Source organism: Oncorhynchus mykiss, chromosome 3, assembly GCF_057628025.1.
Source record: "Oncorhynchus mykiss isolate SJ-2025 chromosome 3, ASM5762802v1, whole genome shotgun sequence".
NCBI lineage: Eukaryota > Metazoa > Chordata > Actinopteri > Salmoniformes > Salmonidae > Oncorhynchus > Oncorhynchus mykiss.
In genome coordinates, this window is record NC_143024.1 from 30718841 (window position 1) to 30735174 (window position 16334).

The 16334-nt window shown below is 44.1% G+C and overlaps 1 protein-coding gene and 1 long non-coding RNA gene across 3 annotated transcripts in view; one reads left to right on the plus strand and one right to left on the minus strand.

Annotated features, from left to right (window-relative positions):
• The window catches only part of LOC149984499 (uncharacterized), a 64360-nt gene extending 49298 nt beyond the window's left edge, over positions 1-15062 (minus strand). The window contains exon 1 of the long non-coding RNA XR_016493521.1: positions 14679-15062. This is a non-coding gene — a long non-coding RNA (uncharacterized LOC149984499). The remainder of the gene's footprint in view (positions 1-14678) is intronic.
• Positions 2145-16334, plus strand: part of dpys (dihydropyrimidinase) — a 49994-nt gene continuing 35804 nt past the window's right edge. The window contains exons 1-3 of one of the 2 annotated variants that reach the window (XM_036971061.2): positions 2145-2883; positions 8172-8330; positions 9276-9455. In XM_036971061.2, the coding sequence (XP_036826956.2) occupies positions 2632-2883; positions 8172-8330; positions 9276-9455 (591 nt within the window). In that variant the 5' untranslated portion in view covers positions 2145-2631. Of the gene's footprint in view, positions 2884-8171; positions 8331-9275; positions 9610-16334 lie in introns of both variants that reach the window. The other variant, XM_090227627.1, reaches the window with a different exon arrangement.

Here is a 16334-nt window from a genome sequence, read left to right on the forward strand (position 1 = left end):
GAGGGGTTTGTACACTGTATCAATACAATCCAAGCCCTGGAATAGAGAGAGCAGTCAGTCAAAAAGCTCTCCTTTCTGAGGCTCTGTCAGCATCTGCACATACAGAAAAGCCTCATCAGAGAGATACTGCTAAAGTGCATGTCATACTTTAGAGATTTAATGCAGGTTTTAATTGGATAGAGGCCCATTATTTTTCAATACAGAAGGGGCAGTGAGGCACATAAAGCTCTTGAATATTTTTGCAAATCGTGTTCAACAGCATAATGATTAACCGCGGCACTAAATTTGCCTCACAAAATGAAAAGTAAACTTCATGCAAGGCGTAATTTAATTGTTTCCCTTCACATTTTCTGCCTCTCCATTGTTGGAAGCTTAACATTTTTAGAGTCTGCTTAACAGCTGCCTGCCTTGTGATGCTTGAGCTGCAACAATGTGATTGACAAATGTTTTGAAGTACTGTTGTCGCGGTGCGTTTTCACCTCCAAACAGTCCCATTTTTTTCCACTTAGTTCTATTGATTACAGATCATCTACAGATAATTGATAGATCATTATGTATGGAGGACTGATCATTTGAAATCTCTATTTCAGTATCTGTGTGTTTCTAGGATTATGAAAGAATGAGACAAATGTATATTAATCCTTTCAATGTCTTTGCAATCTGAAGAGAACACTGCCATCTGGGCAACAATTAGTGGAAATGCAATCTATGGATGTCTGCGTTTCCTTAACACTTCTGAAACCTTATGGGGCAAAGAACATACAACAAAAGATGAATCAGATTGAGCATGCACATATGCTTTCCCTGTAATGTGCATTCTTTCAAAATAATTTTTTGTAGACATCTGTTAGCATAAAAAAAGATGCTAAAGAAGTAGAAAAGATACTGCAGTACCAGGAAGAAGCAGGATCTCCCTTTATTAGAGCGCACAGAGGTAATGAAGGGGATCAATAGGATTAGGAAATAGTTTAAAGCATTTTCTGTTTTGCCACAACATTTTAAATTGAAATGGGAAAAGTGTAACTGTTATACCGGTAAATAATAAGTAAGTATTACAAAGATTGGAAAAATTAGGACATTCGGAGCTAAAACCAAACATAATCAAATCACTTTGACGAACAATGGCCATTTTGGCACTTTTTCATTCATATCACCTTCTGCTCAGTTTCCCAGGATATATATTTTTTACAGTTACACCTGACCTGTGTAGTACAGGGAAGAACAACAAGGCTCAACAGCAGCTTTCTAAATCCACCCAGAATCGGAACTTTCTTCATGCCGCAACGAGAGTTTCTGTTAGTAACAAGATGCCACTGCTGCTTCATTGGTTTGTCTCCTACTGATTAGGGCTCTCATCTTATGTAAATCCTCTTAAGTCACATGTTATTGTGTATTGAAGTACTGTGAAGGTTAGGTGTTTCCTAAGCCCTGTGCACTGCCTTATCTCCCAGCCACATGCATCTTTGTCCCTCCAATGTCTCTGTTTTTTTATTCTATTTTTAATACACTAATGGATGAAAAAAGTTGTGGGAACTGAACTGATGTGATGTTCTTGTTGACAACCAATCCACTGCACTGAAATGCTAATCTCTCCCAGTGGCTAACAACAAAAACAGTTCAGGAGACACAGAGATGTGACGTGTTGAGTGCTCCAGGAACATCACAATGTTATCTGAAAGTCTGTGGTTTTAGTTTACCTACTGAATGCAAGTTTTCTGTCATTCTAAACATTTTGCCATGGGGTGGAGAGACATTTTTGCCATTTTAAAGCTAATTTCCTGAAATTCTACAACTTTTGCCATGACTTATGTTAATTTGATATCCGAGTGAGAATAACTAACAATACCAATGTGGTCCTTCTGGAGATCAGGGTCCCATCATGCCTGGTCGGTAATTCAGCCATGATTACTACAGGTTTAGATAGCTGCTGGGTAACTAATTTAACAATCTATAAAATGTTAGCTGACGTGCTAATTGCGTGACAGTCGATGACTGACATAACAAGAGGGAAACTGCTGATGCACAACCAAATTTCCACCTTGTCTATTCTACTATTCTAACTCTCAACAGTAAGTTGAGACCCCAGCTGAGTTCCTAGCAGCCGGCATGAGGCCCTAGGCAACTGCCTACGTTGCTTAAGCACAGGGCTGACTCTGGCTGTAACCTCAGACTAACCTCATGTCCTGGGAATGTTGGAAAGCAAGAAGTCAGCAATCCATTAATCATTTGCCTATTTGTGGGAAGGGCCGACCGCCCAACATAAAATGAGTGGTCCCTGGAGCTTCATGGAAACAAACACACTTTAGGCCTACTGCAAGTTCATTTCTTTGTCACTTTCTACCAGACAATTTTAACTTGCTCATCTGTGATCTGGATAAATTGAGTGATTTTTTTAATAGTAGTAATATCCTTGGGGACCACGGCCCTGCAAGTCTGGTCAAGTTTTCTAAATAGTGCGAAATCTAGGCTACTTCCTGGGAATGTTTTTTTGTAAGAGGTGTGTCTACTTGTGAAATATTTGTTTGTTGTGTAACCCATACCTAAGTGACATTCTAGACCTACGCCCAATGTGTCCCATACCTAAGTGACATTATAGACCTATGCCCAGCGCTTCTAAAAGGGAAAGAAACAATGTTAAACCAAAGCAGGATCCTTATAAAAGGAGGGAAAATTGTGAACGAGGATTGCTCCATTATCAGCGATGTCTACATTGAAGACGGAAGAATTAAAGAAGTCGGATTAAACCTCCAAATCCCTGCTGGAGTTACCGTTATAGATGCCACAGATAAACTGGTGATACCGGGTGGTATCGATACCCATACCCACATGGAGTTGGCATTTATGGGCACCAAAGCAGTAGATGATTTCCATATTGGAACTAAGGTGAGAATACTTTTGTGTTGCACTGTGTGTAGGCTCTGGGTTAATGGAGTTTGCTTGATTTCACTGCATAAGGACAATTCACAAGTAAAATCTGACAAAAATAATTACAGTTCCTTCAGAAAGTATCCATACATACCCCTTGACTTATTCCACATTTTGTTGCCTGAATTCTACATTTATTAAATTGATTTATTTCTCTCCCATCCCATCTACACACCAGCAACTCATAATGACAAAGTGAAAAGATGTTCACAAATAAATGTATATAAGTATTAACACCCCTGAGTCAATACTTTGTAGAAGAACAGTGATTACACCTGTGAGTCTTTCTGGGTAAGTCTCGAAGAGCTTTCCACACCTGGATTGTGCAACATTTGCACATTCGTCTTTTCAAAATTCTTCAAGCTCTGTCAAATTTGTTGTTAATCATTGATAGACAACCATTTATAGGTATTGCTATAGATCTTCAAGTAGATTTAAGTCAAAACTGCAACTCAGGAATGTTCACTGACTGCTTGGTAAGCAACTCCAGTGTAAATTTGGCCTTGTGTTTTAGGTTATTGTCATGCTGAAAGGTGAATTCATCTCCCAGTGTCTGGTAGAAAGCAGACTGAACCAGGTTTTCCTCTAGGATCTTGCCTGTGCTTAGCTCCATTCAGTTGGTTCTTTATCCTAGCATACTCATAACATGATGCAGCCACCACTATGCTTGAAAATGTTGTATTGGATTTGCTCCAAACATAACACTTTGTATTGAGGGCAAAACGTGAATTGCTTTGCCACAAGTTTAACAGTATTACTTTAGTGCCTTGTTTCAAACAGGATGCATGTTTTGGAATGTTTTTATCCAGTATAAGCTACCTTATTTTCACTCTGTCAATTAGGTTACTATTGTGGAGTAACTACAATGTTGTTGATCCATCCTCAGTTTTCTTCTATCTCAGCCTTTAAACTCTGTAACTGTTCATGGTGAAATCCCTGAACAGTTTCCTTCCTCTCCGGCAACTGAGTTAGGAAGGACGCCTGTATCTTTGTAGTGATTGGGTGTATTGATACACTATCCAAAGTGTAATTAATAACTTTACCATGCTCAAAATGATATTCAATGTCTGCATTTTTTTACACATCTACTAATAGGTGCCCTTCTTTGCGAGGCATTGGAAAACCTCCCTAATCTTTGTGGTTGAATCTGTGTTTGAAATTCAGTGTTCGACTGAGGGACCTTACATATAATTGTGTATGTGGGGTACAGAGATGAGGTATTCATTCAAAAATCATGTTAAACACTATTATTGCACACAGAGTGAATCCATGCAACTTATTATGTGACTTGTTTAGCACGTTTTTATTCCTGAACTCATTTAGGCTTGACATAACAAAGTGGTTGAATACTTATTGACTCTATCAGGTTTCAGGTACGACCCAGATGCAGACAGTGTCGAAGAAACAAAATAGTAGAGGGGCAGACAAACGACAGATCAAAGTCAGGCAGAGGTCTGTAATCCAGAGAGGATGCAAAAGGTCCAGAACGGCAGGCAGTCTCAGGGTCAGGGCAGGCAGTCTCAGGGTCAGGACAGGCAGTCTCAGGGTCAGGACAGGCAGTCTCAGGGTCAGGACAGGCAGTCTCAGGGTCAGGACAGGCAGTCTCAGGGTCAGGGCAGGCAGGCTCAGGGTCAGGGCAGGCAGGGGTCAGTAATCCAGTGAGGTGGGGCAAGGTATAGAATGGCAGGCAGTCTCGGGGTCAGGGCAGGCAGAGGTCAGTAATCTAGTGAGGTGGGGCAAGGTATAGAATGGCAGGCAGGCTCAGGGTCAGGGCAGGCAGAGGTCAGTAATCTGGTGAGGTGGGGCAAGGTATAGAATGGCAGGCAGGCTCAGGGTCAGGGCAGGCAGTCTCAGGGTCAGGGTCAGGGTCAGTGTCAGGGTCAGGGTCAGGGCAGGCAGAGGTCAGTAATCTAGTGAGGTGGGGCAAGGTATAGAATGGCAGGCAGGCTCAGGGTCAGGGCAGGCAGTGGTCAGTAATCTAGTGAGGTGGGGCAAGGTATAGAATGGCAGGCAGGCTCAGGGTCAGGGCAGACAGTCTCAGGGTCAGGGTCAGGGTCAGGGTCAGGGCAGGCAGTGGTCAGTAATCTAGTGAGGTGGGGCAAGGTATAGAATGGCAGGCAGGCTCAGGGTCAGGGCAGGCAGTCTCAGGGTCAGGGTCAGGGTCAAGGTCAGGGCAGGCAGTCTCAGTCTCAGGGTCAGGGTCAGGGCAGGCAGTCTCAGTCTCAGGGTCAGGGTCAGGGCAGGCAGTCTCAGGGTCAGGGCAGGCAGTCTCAGGGTCAGGGTCAGGGCAGGCAGTCTCAGTCTCAGGGTCAGGGCAGGCAGTCTCAGGGTCAGGGTCAGGGTCAGGGCAGGCAGTCTCAGTCTCAGGGTCAGGGTCAGGGCAGGCAGTCTCAGTCTCAGGGTCAGGGTCAGGGCAGGCAGTCTCAGGGTCAGGGCAGGCAGTCTCAGGGTCAGGGTCAGGGTCAGGGCAGGCAGTCTCAGGGTCAGGGTCAGGGTCAGGGCAGGCAGTCTCAGTCTCAGGGTCAGGGTCACGGCAGGCAGTCTCAGGGTCAGGGTCAGGGTCAGGGCAGGCAGTCTCAGGGTCAGGGCAGGCAGTCTCAGGGTCAGGGTCAGGGTCAGGGCAGGCAGTCTCAGTCTCAGGGTCAGGGTCAGGGCAGGCAGTCTCAGGGTCAGGGTCAGGGTCAGGGCAGGCAGTCTCAGGGTCAGGGTCAGTGTCAGGGCAGGCAGTCTCAGGGTCAGGGTCAGGGTCGGGGCAGGCAGAGGTCAGTAATCCAGAGAGGGTGCAAAAGGTCCAGGCAAATTTTTAAGCACATTTTTACTCCTGAACTTATGTAGGCTTGCCATAACAAGACATTTCAGCTGTTCATTTTTAATTCATATGTAAACATTTTGAAAAACATAATTCCACTTTTATATTATGGGGTATTGTGTGTAGAAATGTAATCCATTTTAAATTTCGGCTGTAACACAACAACATGTGGGTGTGAATACTGGGTGTGAATACTTTTCTGTATTACAGGTGGGCTGCATAAAACCCCATTTAATGAAGTTTAAAACATACTGTACCTTTACATATTTAAAAACATGTAGGATATTAAACAAAAAAAGCATTGTAAGGTGCAGTAGATGCTGCAGATACTGTAAATAAAGTTGTACCTGTGGATGTATTTCAAGGCATATCTTCAAACTCAGTGCCACTTTGCTTGACATCATGGGAAAATCAAAAGAAATCAGCCAAGACCTCAGAAACGCCTAAAGGTACCACGTTCATCTTTATAAACACCATGGGACCACGCTGCTGTCATACCGCTCAGGAAGGAGACGTGTTCTGTCTCCTAGAGATTAACATACTTTGGTGAGAAAAGTGCAAATCAATCCCAGAACAACAGCAAAGGACCTTGTGAAGATGCTGGAGGAAACAGGTACAAAAGTATCTATATCCACAGTAAAACGAGTCCTCTATCGACATAACCTGAAAGGCTGCTCAGCAAGGAAGAAGCCACTGCTCCAAAACCGCCATAAAAAAATCCAGATAAAACAAAAATAGAACTGTTTGGCCATAATGACCATCGTTATCTTTGGAGGAGAAAGGTGGAGGCTTGCAAGCCAAAGCACACCATCCCAACCGTGAAGCACAGGGATGGCAGCATCATGTTGTGGGGTGCGTTGCTGCAGGAGGGACTGGTGCACTTCACAAAATAGATGGCAACATGAGGGAGGAAACTAATGTGGATATATTGAAGCAACATCTCAAGACATCAGTCAGGAAGTTAAATCTTGGTCGCAAATGGGTCTTCCAAATGGACAATGACCCAAGCATACTTCCAAAGTTGTAGCAAAATGGCTTAAGGACAACAAAGTCAAGGTATTGGAGTGGCCATCACAAAGCCCTGACCTCAATCCTATAGAAAATATGTGGGCAGAACTGAAACAGCATGTGCGAACAAGGAGGCCTACAAACCTGACTCAGTTACACCAGCTCTGTCAGGAGGAATGGGCCAAAATTCACCAAAAGAAGAAGGAGCTTGTAGAAGGCTACCTGAAATGTTTGACCCAAGTTAAACAATTTAAAGGCAATGCTACCAAATACTAATTGAGTGTATGTATAAACTTCTGACCCACTGGGAATGTGATGAAAGAAATAAAAGCTGAAACGAATCATTCTCTCTACTATTATTCTGACATTTCACATTCTTAAAATAAAGTGGTGATCCTAACTGACCTAAAACAGGGACTTTTTACTAGGATTAAATGTCAGAAATTGTGAAAAACTGAGTTTAAATGTATTTGGCTAAGGTGTATGTACACTTCCGACTTCAACTGTATCTTGATCCATGGAACCTAAACCCTGTTCTGTGTATCGTTATCCATGGAACCTGAGCCCTGTTCTGCGTATCTTTATCCATGGAACCTAAACCCTGTTCTGTGTATCTTTATCCATGGAAACTGAACCCTGTTCTGTGTATCTTTATCCATGGAACCTGAACCCTGTTCTGTGTATCCTGGAAAGTGGCAGGAGGCACTATCATGATCCTGGACTACACTCTAACCCCCCCCCCCCCCCCCCCCCTCCATATCCACCCCTCTCTAAACCCTAACCTATCTACAGTATACCCTAACCCTGCTCTCTGTACCCAGGCTGCCCTGGTAGGAGGGACCACTCTACTGGATATATCCCATACAACCCCCTAAACCCTAACCCCCTCTCTAAACCCTAACCCTGCTCTCTGTTCCCAGGCTGCCCTAGTAGTAGCGACCACCCTACTGGATATACCCCATAAAACCCCCTAAACCCTAACCCCCTCTCTAAACCCTAACCCTGCTCTCTGTTCCCAGGCTGCCCTGGTAGTAGCGACCACCCTACTGGATATACCCCATACCCCATGCCACCCCCTAAACCCTAACCCCCTCTCTAAACCCGAACTCTGCTCTCTGTTCCCAGGCTGCCCTGGCAGGAGGGACCACCCTACTGGATATACCCCATACCACCCCCTAAACCCTAACCCCCACTCTAAACCCTAACCCTGCTCTCTGTTCCCAGGCTGCCCTGGTAGTAGCGACCACCCTATTGGATATACCCCATACCCCATACCACCCCCTAAACCCTAACCCCCTCTCTAAACCCAAACTCTGCTCTCTGTTCCCAGGCTGCCCTGGCAGGAGGGACCACCCTACTGGATATACCCCATACCACCCCCTAAACCCTAACCCCCTCTCTAAACCCGAACCCTGCGCTCTGTTCCCAGGCTGCCCTGGCAGGAGGGACCACCATGATCCTAGACTTTGTGATCCCCCAGAGAGGCACGTCTCTGCTGGAGGCCTATGATAGGTGGAGGGTCACTGCTGACGCCAAGGTCTGCTGCGACTACTCCCTCCATGTGGCAGTCACATGGTGGAGCGACAAGGTAGTGCCCCCTGTTATATCTATAATCTATTTTCTATCCTGAAAAAAAGTACACATCAGACTCATGCTCATGTGTGACGAGGTACAGTAGCTTTCCCCGCACCCTGTATTGCTTTACCAAGCAAGAGACTGGGGTTCAGATCCCACGGGTTACATTTGTACAGATATTTACAAAAATTATGAAACATTCCTGTCTCAGACTGAAATGTTTCATTTATTTGTCTTGATCTGTGAATGCTTTGTGAGATTGGGCAGGGTTTAGAACTTTGTTTGTTCTGGCCTGATGCCATCAAATTTTCTGGGATTTTATAAAAGAGCAGACTTGTTTTAAAAATGAGGGACACTGTTACTGTAGATTCAATCCGATCAGCGTTATAGCACAGTTGACATTTAAAGGTAATTTCCGTTTGAGACAAAAAATGTGTTTATGGTGAATGCTGCCTCCTTCAAAGTTGGAATGTTGCCTTTAAAAGGTGCATATCCGACAAATCCCAGCCTTAACCTCTGCAAAATCTACTTTAATTAAAAACTGGGTGGTTCGAGCCCTGAATGCTGATTGGCTGACAGCTGTGGTATATCAGACCATATACCACGGGTATTACAAAACTATTATTTTTACTGCTCTAATTACGTTGGTATACAGTTCATAATAGCAATAAGGCACCTCAGGGGGCTAAGGGCTGTGTCCAGGCACTTCGCGTTGCATTGTGCGTAAGAACAGCCCTTAGCCGTGGTACAGTATATTGGCTATATACCACACCTCATCAGGCCTTATTGCTTAAATAACATCCCAACAGGAAATAGCATGTGGTAATAGACTCCATGGAGACCTGGGATGGACAGTATGTCAATACATGTTTTTTACAGAAATGTTAACAGTCTTATCTCTCAGCATTTAAAAGAAAAGCACGCTAAACTAATTGGCTTTTTGCTAAACCCATTCTAGGTCAAAAAGGAAATGGAGACTTTGGCCAAGGAGAAAGGTGTCAACTCCTTCAAGATGTTCATGGCATACAAGGATGTGTTCATGCTTCAAGACCATGAGCTGTATGCTGCGTTTTCCCAATGCAAAGAGATTGGAGCCATAGCCCAGGTGCACGCAGAGAATGGAGACCTTATTGCAGAGGTATTCCAAAACATTTCTGACCACAACACAGTCAATATGGCTCAAACCAGGGGTTTGTTCAGTCTACTTCAACTTCTGCGACGTTGTGTAACGGTTTGTATTGAACCACACATTGCCTCAAAATGGTACACACCATTCATCAACAGCATTTGAGGTAAGTTTGCTACCGTTAAGTAAGTGTGGTGAGGTGTGCCCTGATCAATTTAAGTGTGACCATTTGAAATCGTAAAAATCGTGCAGCAAACAATACGGTAATTGCCATCTAGGTCACCATAATCACAATAGTCTTCTACTGGACGTTAAGTACATTACCGCTTCTGTTGAAGTTCTGTTCTGTCGCACCCGAGAAAAGACTATGGGTGTGTTAAAAAGGAACCATGGAACCTTGTGGGTAACAAGGTACCAATCCAATATCCCATGAACCAGGACAGAACAAAGGTTAACTAAACAACTGTTGGTGAATACATTATTTTTAAAGGGTCAGTCACGAGTTCCTATTAACTGTCCGCTTAGGTTTAGGTTAATATTTAACCCTGATGTAGCCTAATAGAAGACTAGACTAAAGATACAAGCCATGTAAAACTAACCCTCTCCAAGCCATGTAAAACTAACCCTATCAAAGCCATGTAAAACTAACCCTATCCAAGCCATGTAAAACTAACCCTATCCAAGCCATGTAAAACTAATCTTATCCAAGCCATGTAAAACTAACCTTATCCAAGCCATGTAAAACTAACCCTATCCAAGCCATGTAAAACTAACCCTATGAAAGCCATGCAAATCTAACCTTATCCAGGCCATGCAAAACATACACAACTCAAGCCATGCAAAACTAACCCTATCCAAGCAATGTAAAACTAACCCTATTCAAGTCATGTAAAACTAACTCTGTCCAAGCCATGCAAATATAACCCTATCCAAGCAATGTAAAACTAACCCTATTCAAGTCATGTAAAACTAACTCTGTCCAAGCCATGCAAATCTAACCTTATCCAGGCCATGCAAAACATACACAACTCAAGCCATGCAAAACTAACCCTATTCAAGTCATGTAAAACTAACTCTGTCCAAGCCATGCAAATATAACCCTATCCAAGCAATGTAAAACTAACCCTATTCAAGTCATGTAAAACTAACTCTGTCCAAGCCATGCAAATATAACACTATCCAAGCCATGTAAAACTAACCCCAATCAAGCCATGCAAACCTAACCCTATCCAAGCAATGTTAAACTAACCCTATCCAAACCATGCATAACTAACCCTATCCAAACCATACATAACTAACCCTATCCAAGCATTGTAAAACTAACCCTATCCAAGTCATATAAAACTAACACTATCCAAGCCATGTAAAACATACACTATCCAAGCCATGTAAAACTAACCCTATCCAAGCCATTTAAAACTAACCCTATTCAAGCCATGCAAAACTAACTCTGTCCAAGCCATGCAAATATAACCCTATCCAAGCCATGTAAAACATACACTATCCAAGCCATGTAAAACTAACCCTATCCAAGCCATTTAAAACTAACCCTATCCAAGCCATGCAAATATAACCCTATCCAAGCCATGTAAAACATACACTATCCAAGCCTTGTAAAACAAACCCTATCCAATCCATGTAAAACTAACCCTATGCAAGCCATGTAAAACAAACCCTATCCAATCCATGTAAAACTAACCCCAACCAAGCCATGCAAAACTTACCCTATCCAAACCATGCAAAACTAACCATATCCATGCCATACATGAAAGGCACTTTTATGTATTTGCTGTATGATCGATGAGAAACTCCATATTGCAAATGTACGGCCCCTTACTAGACATCCGCAAATGTTTCTAAAATTCGCAGACGGCGGTGGGCTGTGCACCGGGGCCAGATCTTCCGGGAAGTCATCGAACGAAGTCTCTTGGACATTCCGTTTTATAAATTTTTCAAATTTTGGCCATTTTTCCGCTGTCCCGGTAAATTCCACCAGATGGCGAATGTAATCTTATTGCAAATGTACAAAACATCACCAATCACGACATGGCCATTTCTCCTAAACGGAAAAGACTTCAAAGACGAAACTTGGTGAGCATAGGTTTGGCATAATGGGTAGTTAGCCCAGAAACAAGATGGTGTCGAGGCCTCAACGCTTTTTGAGTTAAGGCCATTTTCCTGGGATTAAAGGTCAAAAACAAAAATAGAGCTCTAATTTGATCACTTCACTTCAAAGAACATGAACCTACAGTGTCAGGAAAAAAAGGACCAGCCATTTATCTATCGGAATTTAAGAGAAATTGTACAATGTACAATTGGTGATGCTCAAAGAAATGTGTTTTTTTCCCCAAAAAAGTTACAGATCCAGTTGCGGCGTGTTCAGATGAATCCGTTAAGGTGGGATTCAGAGCTCTGTGAGATTTCTGTGATTTTCTGAATTCACACACACTCATTCAACCCTCTGTAAATCAGTAAATTCTTAACGTAAAGACTTAAAACTCAAAATTCTGTAAGAGCCTACCCCAAGGAGGATATGTTTTTCACTTTCAGCTTCCTGTGTCAACTGGAAGTGCCTTAAATTGGGATCATAGAGGCAGTTTCGAAGGGTTAAAAAGGTCAGATCTTACCAAAACATCATATGTGTGATTAGGGAACCCTCATGAACTGTAAATCAGTCATGTCTTCCATCAGATTTCCAAGAAAAACTCACACACATACACACACACACACACAGCAAGGATGAAGTGACACAGTGTGGGACTTGCAGACACACAGAGCCTGCAATAGTTACCTTCATTCTAACTATCAAATAACCGTCAGACCTAGAGTTCTGAAACTTTAGAAACCTGTTCTTGAGCTCAAGTCAATAGTGTGTGGTGAGTTATGTGGCTCTAGAAGGTTCTCAGACCAAGAAACAGCCTCATACATTTGCAATAACTTCAATTCATTTTGACCATCACGAAAATGACGACATTTAGAAAAGTTCCAGAGTCACAAGATTAGGTGCATTGAAACTGCCTCGGCCCATAGAAATGGACCCCAACGTTTCTGTCTGATAGCTCATTCAAGGACCCCGTAGCAACACCCGGAAAAAAAATATTTTCAGCACCAATTAAGGTAATTGATCGGGCACCGAATGACCTATCGAGCCAAAACTCGGATCCAGGGTTGCCTCACATAGGCCTACACATAATGTCAGAACTGGACCCGCAGCTAGAACATGTGTTTAACATTTTTATTATGGTTTAAAATGGCGCTGTGAGTTATGGGCCTGCTCTGAAATATGTGATAGTTGGTTTCTATTCGAGTTGGAAAACGTGGGTTTGGTATCAGATGGTATCAGTTTGGTGTCAGAATGATATCTAATTGACTGATGGATGCTGACTTGCTGGCTGACTTTTGTACATTTGCAATATGTTTAAACAGTGATGAACCATCACCAAAATGACAGACTGAAATCAACACTAAAAATGGCATCACCATAGTCTCTAGGCCGTGCCGAGTTCAACGAGATGCCCCGCTTGACCGTAGCTCACCCTGAGTGCTGCGACCGTGAAAAAAAGTAGGCCCATAATGAAGCCTGGTCCTAAATTTCAGGTGCTTTTGGGGGACAGCGGTGGAACCGTTAGGGTTAGAAGGACAATTCAACCACAGGAATGTTCCAAGATGGCGTAGCAGTCAGACGTCTTTGTCCTGTCGTGTCCCTTGTATATATTGTTTTTTACATATTTTTCTTCGCATATCTTTTAAAATATTTTGCTAAACCTCAACATCTAAAAACTCTCCTGCAACCCGCCTCACCCAATGTAGCGTGGATCTGCATTTTTTTCTTCTAAAGTATCTATATTTACTTTGGATCTGGAATCCCTCAACTGAAGCTAGCCAGCTAACTACCAGCTATCAGTCAGCAAACCATTGCCAGCGGTGTTCAGCTAACCTTCAGCTCGAATAGCTCTCGCCAATTCGAACAACGTGACTCTAACCAGAGCGTAACGGACCTATTATTTTTATCCAAGGATTCCCACCGCAAACTGAACATTTTCATCTGGATCTTCACAACTAGCTAACTGCAAGCCCGGATGACCTCTCCTGGCTAGCGTTTCCATCCACTTAGCTTGAAGCTAGCCCGGCCAGAGCTCCTGTGCTACCAACGAAGCATACTCCTGGGCTACAATATCCAGACCCCTTCTACAGCCGGTACAGGGCATGGAACCCCGCAGATCCCCTACGACTGGAATACCGACATAATCTGCCCGAGGACTCCAACAGGCCCCGCTGAAGGCCCATTATGCTAACCAGCTAGGCCTGCTAGCTACCTAGAGCTACTTGGAACCCTACTAATTCCACGACCGGTCTATCGACGTCACCACATGAAGAGGCAAAAACAGACTTAACCCCATCGCGACGTCCCCCAAAGGCTAACTTTCTAGCCCCTGCTATCTGCTTGCTTGCTAACCCGGCCTGCTAACTGCTAGCCTGCCCCGGTCTACTAACTGCTAGCTTGTTTAGCCCCGGCCTACTAACTGTTAGCTTGTTAGCACAGGCCTGCTAACTGTCTGAATCGCCGTGTCCCCAGCCAGCCCAACCACTCACTGGACCCATATTTATTTTCAATCTCTTTTCGATTTTTAATTTGATTATACCTTCCGGTAACCTGCCTCACCCAATGTGATACGGAATCGCTATTATTTTTAATTTTAGAACACATTCAAGAACCTCCAGAAGCTAACCAGCTAATTAGCTACAAGCTGTTCAGTCATTGTTAGCAACTGCTAGCGGCTTTTACCTTCGGCATAGCCAGCCCTGTTTTTAGCCTGGATAATACTCGCCATTCTACCAGTATCGAACTGTCTCTCCACAACAATGCCGGATTCCTGCCGTAATCCCTGGACCACTACTTCTGATCTTCACAGCTAGCTTGCACCCAGTACCGAAGCTATCCCTGAGGCCCACCTCCCCACCTCCCGGCCTACTCAGCTGTTCACCCGAACCCCACTCATACACGGCTAGAGCCCAATACTCTGGAGCCCAATACTGGATCCTTGCTGTAAACTCTGGACCTTGGCTAACGCCACTGCCACGAAGCTAGCACCAGTTAGCCGTGAGCCAGGCACATCTGCCTGCTAGCAAACTAAATTATACAATACCTCTTTTGCCATCTGGCTTGGATTCTCTGTCGACACGGCCCCCCCGCCGCACCACCCCAGACCCCCCTACCACCCCCAGGCTACTTACTTTAAACGCTGTGTCGCCCGCGTGCTAGCGTAGTGGCGGCTTCCCTGTTCCATCTACTGCTGCCCCCTGGACACTATGACACTATGATCACTTGGCTACATAGCTGATGCCTGCTGGACTGTCCATTAATCACGGTACTCCATTCTGTTTATTTCTGTTTTATCTGTCAGCGCCAGCCGCGAACTCAGGCTCTGTGTGTAGTTAATCCGACCCTCCGAGCATAGTCATCGCCATTTTACCTGCTGTTGTTGTGTTAGCTGACTAGCTGTTGTAGTCTCACCTATTGTTTTAGCAAGCTCTCCCAATCAAGACCTGCGATTACTTTATGCCTTGCTGTATGTCTCTCTCAATTATCAATATGCCTTGTATACTATTGTTCAGGTTAGTTATCATTGTTTTAGTTTACAATGGAGCCCCTAGTTCCACTCCTCACACCTCTGATACCTCCTTTGTCCCACCTCCCACACATGCGGTGACCTCACCCATTATAACCAGCATGTCCAGAGATACAACCTCTCTTATCATCACCCAGTGCCTGGGCTTACCTCCGCTGTACCCGCACCCCACCATACCCCTGTCTGCACATTATGCCCTGAATATATTCTACCACACCCATAAATCTGCTCCTTTAATTCCTTGTCCCCAACGCTCTAGGCGACCAGTTTTGATAGCCTTTAGCCGCACCCTCATCCTACTCCTCCTCTGTTCCTCGGGTGATGTGGAGGTAAACTCAGGCCCTGCATGTCCCCAGGCACCCTCATTTGTTGACCTCTGTGATCGAAAAAGCCTTGGTTTCATGAATGTTAACATCAGAAGCCTCCTCCCTAAGTTTGTTTTACTCACTGCTTTAGCACACTCTGCCAACACTGATGTCCTTGCCAACCCTGATGTCCTGAATCCTGGCTTAGGAAGGCCACCAAAAAATCTGAGATTTCCATACCCAACTATAACACTTTCCGTCAAGATAGAACTGCCAAAGGGGGAGGAGTTGCAATCTACTGCAGAGATAGCCTGCAAAGTTCTGTTATACTTTCCAGGTCTATGCCCAAACAGTTCGAACTTCTAATTTTAAAATGAATCTCTCCAGAAATAAGTCTCTCACTGTTGCCGCCTGCTACCGACCCCCCTCAGCTCCCAGCTGTGCCTTGGACACCATCTGTGAATTGATCGCCCCCCATCTAGCTTCAGAGTTTGTTCTGTTAGGTGACCTAAACTGGGATATGCTTAACACCCCGGCAGTCCTACAATCTAAGCTAGATGCCCTCAATCTCACACAAATCATCAAGGAACCCACCAGGTACAACCCTAAATCCGTAAACTCCAACAACTACAAGATCGCATAGCAGTTCAGACGTCTTTTGTCCTCGTCTTGTCCTGTATATATATATATATTTACAACTTTTTTCACATACATTTTATTTTTATTTTCCATCAACTCATCTTCAAAACACTCTCCTGCAACCCGCCTCACCAATTTATATTTATAAAAAAGTATTATTTACCTCAGATCTGTAATCCTCCAAGAAGTTAGCCAGAAATTCCAAGAAACTAGCCAGAAACTAGCCAGAAGCTAGCCAGGAGATAGCCCAGAAGCTAATCCAGAAGCTAATCAGAAGCTAGTTAGCTTCTTTACTGGCAAATCGTTAGTATTCAGCT